General features: G+C 42.0%; 1 protein-coding gene across 1 annotated transcript; it reads left to right on the top strand.

Moving 5' to 3' along the window:
- The first annotated feature begins 1,071 nt into the window (after positions 1 to 1,071).
- Positions 1,072 to 4,080, top strand: LOC138262341 (olfactory receptor 1f45-like). Its single transcript, XM_069212239.1, has 2 exons — positions 1,072 to 1,985; positions 4,026 to 4,080. Exons 1-2 carry the CDS (start codon positions 1,072 to 1,074, stop codon positions 4,078 to 4,080), a joined length of 969 nt encoding a protein of 322 aa, XP_069068340.1.
- The last annotated feature ends 1,701 nt before the right edge of the window (positions 4,081 to 5,781 follow it).

Below are 5,781 nucleotides of genomic sequence, written 5' to 3'. Positions count from 1 at the left end.
GCCAATGAGGGAAAAAGTGTAACTTCCGTTCCACCATGACTTGCCTGAGAGGTCTTATCAAGAGTCCATGCGTAAGGCTGCCAAAAATCAGCTTTACTGTCTGAGTTTTGGGAGGCACTGCTTGTGAGCTGGGAAGGTTGGGCGACAGTTGCAACTGGTTTTAGGATTGACTCAGTCACCTTCAAACAGAAGTGCTGTCCCCCTAAACCAGAAGTCCCGCTTACGTTCAAGAGCCCAACTACAACAGGACAATATGTAATACCCCACCTACATTCACCTCAAAGACCTGCCTTAATCAATAGCTGTTTTTTATTTGGCCGAAGCAGTCAGTTTCTTAAACTGCAGCCATTATCATTAAACCACACATTTGCACATGATGTATGAACATCTCCCAGTGCTAGGTTTAATATCTATAAAAGTTAGAATTCTGAGTTAGTGCCACTATGATTTAATCCACGTAATGGGTGAGTGCCAATAGAGTAAATACATTGTGAGGAGTCAGTGAACCTATGATGCAGTGCAATGAAGAATCATGGATATATTGAAGTGTTTTTTCCTGTAGAAAGCACTATAAGATAGTGAATATTTAGCCCACAGAGTGTATTGTAGCGTGCTAAGATCACTAGGTGCATCAGTGCCAATAATGCTGAGTGGTGGGTTAGCACATCATGAAAGCAGTTAAATGTGCATTATCACTAGAGGTCACAAAGAAGCCACTATGCATGCTGCACCACAAATAAAAATTCAGATGACATATTTTCTGAGTGCAACCCTCAATTTATTCTAGTCCAGAACACAACTCCCACATCTATTCACATTTGCGCAGTGACTCATTTATTGAACATGCATTGTGCTGGCTACAGCCAAATTCCACAGTTAAATCTTTAATCGTGAGGCTGATACACTGAATATCTTATACTCTGCGTGGTCTACTCAATTATTCATTTAACTATTGATTTAGGCCACCATCATGTGTAATGTACAAAATGAATATATTCAATCAAAACCTAATCTTCTGTGTGATTTTTTTAACCTTGTGAATTTGCCTTGCAGAGGTAGTCCTAGAAGACAATGGAAAAACAGAACTGGACTTTAGTGGAAGAATTTCTCCTTCTGGGATTTTCAGACCATCCAGAGTATGGGCCTTGGCTTTTTGCAGTGTTTCTGGCTGTTTACACCATGACAATACTGGGAAATCTCATCATCATGTTTATCATTTGTACAGACATGCAACTTCATACTCCTATGTATTTTTTTCTTGGGAATCTCTCTTTTGTCGACATATTTCTCTCCTCAGTTACTATCCCAAAACTGCTTGTCACCCTCATCTCTAGCAACAAGACCATTACATTCTATTCATGTTTTACACAACTGTACTGTTTCATCACCCTGGGAAACATGGAAAATCTTCTTCTAGCTGTCATGGCCATTGACCGCTACGTGGCAATCTGTGATCCTCTTCGCTATTATGTGGTGATGAGCTGGCAAGTGTGTCTTTGGATGGTGGCCGGCTCCTGGATGCTGGTTAGCTTGCATTCTTTGCTACACACTGTGCTCACAGCTCATCTGTCCTTCTGTGAATCCAATCTCATCCGCCATTTCTTTTGTGAGATGACTCCCCTCTTAGCACTCTCTTGCTCCCCAACCAGCACCAATCAGCTGGTGATATATACTGAGGGATCCTTTTCTTTGGCTCTCCCATTCTTGCTTATTTTGTTCTCCTACCTTCTCATACTGTCCTCTGTACTGAGAATCCACTCTTTGAAGGGGAAATTCCAGACTATGTCAACTTGTGCATCCCACCTGACCTCAGTGCTGTTGTTCTATGGGACACTATTCTCTATCTACTTCCGGCCTTCTTCATCGCATTCTCTTGACCAGGACCGCATAGTGAGCATTATGTATACTGCCATCACCCCTATGATGAATCCATTCATCTACAGTCTAAGGAATAAAGACTTGAAAGCAGCATTGAGGAGAGTGATCCACAGCAACATTCTTTAGAAGAGGAAATTTGGGCCTGATTTAGAGTGGTTATTCCTTCACAACGGTGACAGATACCCCTTCCGCCTATATATAAATCCCGTAGGACATAATGAGTTTTATATTTCGGCTGATGGGATATTCATCATAATTGTGACAGAGTAACCCCTCAGCCAAACTCTAAATCAGTCCCATAGTCACAAAGCACCTAATGCTTTTGGGCCCCATGATTACAGTGCAGTCCCTATAAAGTTTATCACAAGCATTTTGGATCAGGAGAACAAACTTGTAAGGCCAAAGCCTGCTTGTGGACCATAAAATTATCAACACTCTCAATCAAATGATAAGGCAAGAGTTTTTATGAAACTTTCTTAATAAAAACACAACCCACAATAGGGGACAACCAAATTATGCATATTTGTGTTTATCATATTACTTCAGGGGACATTAAGCTGCAGCTTTTTATTATATATTTTACATCCATCCATTCTTGAGGTGGTCACATATGGACGTTTATAAATTGGTCTAGACAAATCCTACACTTCAATACCAATAAGCCTTATTTGTTCTCAAATCAATAATGCATTTGCAAAAGTATTATTTGAGTTAGAGGTTCAGAGAGAGAAAGTTCCATTGCTCGGAAGTTACGTTTCATGATGCATTTACTCTAAATTGGGTGGATTGGATTGATATTTTTGTGAGAACAAATGGAGGTTCCTGAGTGGCTGATAAGGTATCTTACCAGATTATCAAGCTACAAATAGTTTCATGCAAAAATATGTTGCCACAATCTTGTCTATTTGAATATCATGAGGCAAAGTAAGTAAATGTTGACATAGGTTTACTATAGACATATATAGGACATGGAGGGGCGCATCAAGCATGCTCTCTCAAATGACAAAAGCTGTGTCACAGCTGTAAGCGTGTGGAGCTGGTGGCAGCAGACCTTTTTAATCTGTGTCACAAGTGTCGGCCTTTCGACCTACTTGTGTAAAGTTCTTCTACTACAAGCTAGACTCATCACTGCACTAATATCCCAGTGCATGTGTGTATTTAAGTATGCCAGCGCATGTTTGTATTTAAGTATGCCTGTAGTTGATGTGATGCATGCATTATGTGGGTCTGAGTGAACCAGAAGGAAGGTGGCCTGTGTGTTCCATTTTGGGTATTTCTGACCTGTTTGCTTGTACAAGGTGGATGTGTGATTTACTTTCCCAGCCGTATTGCTTACATCCAAGAGACTTGAAAGGAGGATCTAGACAGTGAAGAGGGAAAATGGAGGAAGGCTTTCCTTTAGCAGTTTTAAAGGACTCTTTGATACAAAGAGCTGCTGACCAGTCTTCCTGAGTGCAGCTATTTGGTGGAGGGTAGGACTACAGTCTCTGTTGTTTCAAGAGCAAAAGAGTCCTTAAGAGGAGGCCAATATTTTGCCTCTTTTGTGATCACAGTCAGTGTGGCTTTGATGCAGAGTGCTTTCACCTCTTTGTGTCTCTGCTGTTGGTGCTCCATCCTGGAGAAGACTTTGCTGTGAGGAGCATTGTTCTACACAAAGGCAGAGTCTGGAAGTAAGTCTGGAAAGGACTCAAGAAAGGAGAAAAATTCCAAGCCAGTCTGCTATACTTCTATGAAGATGGGAACTGTTTACCCACTTACAGTTCCAATTCCATGTTCTCTCTGATCAACAAAGGGGTGCTCCACCGAGTACTCAGAGGAATGTTGCACATTCAGAGCTGGTCTCTGCCTGACAGCTTGCTTCCTCAGGTGAGGGGACATCACCTGGAGTTGGATCTCATGGAAATGCAGTCTCCCTGTCCTGGAATGCCTGTAAGTACCTTGCCTGTGAGAAAAGGAAAGGTCTTAATCAACCCAACAGGTGGAACTGACAATCAGCGTGAACAGTAGTGGCTGACCCTGAAGCTGAAGGTCCATCCATCAGAGACTTGCAAAATCATGACCAATGTGCTCCTGCCTCAAATCACAATCCTCTTTCAGTTCAGAAAAAATCTGGAGACAAACCTCTTCCAAAAACACTACATCTTGTCATGCAAGAAACTCCTCTTCTTTTGCCAAATTCAGGCCCATATTGATACTTTTTGACACAAACCTGCTCTAACGACAAGAGTCCCCTGGTATGGCCATTGCACCCTGTGCCATGGAGTGGCCCCATTTCAAGGCCCACAATGGCACTTTAAAAATGTAAACAAAATACTTACCTATACTTACCTGCGATGGGGTCCCCGATCCTCCGCTGTCCCTTTGGTGTGGGTGGGGTTGTCCCTGGTGCGGGCACCTGTGGGCTTATTCTATGGTGTTCCACCATGGAAATAGGCCCACAGATCCCCTAACGTCTGCCCTGACCCAGGCCAAACAAGCTTAGTGCCATTATTTAGGCCCCCCCTCCCTCCAGTGCGTGATTTGTGCACGGGGATAAATTAGGCGCTAGGGCCTTACAGTAATTTTTTGCCCGGGAACGCCTACCTTGCATCTCATTGCCGCAAGGTGGTTTTCCGCAGACAGAAAATTACTTTAACTCCAATATTTTGACGCTGGAAATGTCTAACGCCAAAATATAAATATGGAGTTAAGTTTGTGCCGGATTTGCATTAAAAAAAATGACGCAAATCCGGGTCAACCAGAATATAAATATGGGCCTCAGTTTCCAATTGATCAGTGCTCTTAATATTTGCCTTTGATCTTCTACAGCCCCCTGTTGTCCATGGTAACATTTTTGCTATACAAATAACAATAAATATTCCTTCTGTAGAAGTTCAGGAAATTAAGGCTGATTTTGCAAGATTCCTGTCCCGAAGGCCATTTCTGAGCTGGATTTGGGATCCTACTGACCCAGTGAAATGTAGTGAATTTGTCCTATTTTAATTTTCCAATATAGGACGTAATTCAGCAGCAGCCACCGGTTGCCTGCTTTCTGTTTGGAGTTTCAACTTACTAGCGGGAGGGGACTTTCTTATTTTCAGTTCTTGCTGGGTCTAAAATAAAGGCCTGATTTAAAGAACCATCAACTTTCATTTTGTTGGAGTGTAATCCTGGCTGGGAGGCATCTGTAACCTAATTGCCAATTCAATGAAAGGAAACAAAGGCACAACATTTATAATTTCCGTACTTTAGAGAAACTATGGTTTGGAAGCAGGTTTTTTGAGTTTGCTCACTCCTTCTATGTAAGAGATGTGCATGCACAATAAGAATGTAAGATGTATCTGTGTGTACGTTTAATTATACAAATAACGATTTGAATGATACTAACACTTTTATTTTATATTTAATTTTTATAGCACTACTCATCTCCAAGATATCAGAGAGCTTTACATTACACACAGAGCAATCGTAACAGAATATTGTCAATTTTGCACAAAGAGCAAGCCTGGTGTTGTATAGGGGCATTACTGTAATGCAAAGATCCGGTTATCATTTCTTATGGTTGGCCAGAGCTCCCCAGGGGTGTTAGATGCTGTAGCACAAAGGGTCAGGCTGATAGAACTTTTCGTTGGTGGGCAGTGTGAGTGAGAATGTTTCAGTACCATCAAGCCAATTCACAACTGTGAAGAGACCCAAACTTTTAATTTAGCCTCTCTGAGGCCACACCAAGGGTCCTGGACATGAGTGGCACCACTTAGGGGTTAGGGGCTTGCTCCAGCTGGATCTAGGTGATGGTTTAGGTGGCTGAGTGCCTGTTATGTCTTTGTGTAAAGCTTGAAAGTATATGCCCAACCTTTCAAATATACTGCACCCTGCATGCTGGGCTGTCAAGGGCTTACCCCAAGGTTGAATTATATGTATTAA

Source organism: Pleurodeles waltl, chromosome 10 (genome assembly GCF_031143425.1).
Source record: "Pleurodeles waltl isolate 20211129_DDA chromosome 10, aPleWal1.hap1.20221129, whole genome shotgun sequence".
Taxonomy (NCBI): Eukaryota; Metazoa; Chordata; class Amphibia; order Caudata; family Salamandridae; genus Pleurodeles; species Pleurodeles waltl.
The sequence above is the reverse complement of the archived record's forward strand: the minus strand, read 5'-3'. Positions and strand labels throughout refer to the sequence as shown.

Coding starts and splice junctions, on each gene's coding strand:
- LOC138262341 (XM_069212239.1), top strand. CDS start 1,072: ATGGAAAAACAGAACTGGACTTTAGTGGAAGAATTTCTCCTTCTGGGA. Junction 1,986..4,025: donor GCAGCATTGAGGAGAGTGAT/CCACAGCAACAT, acceptor CTACATCTTGTC/ATGCAAGAAACTCCTCTTCT.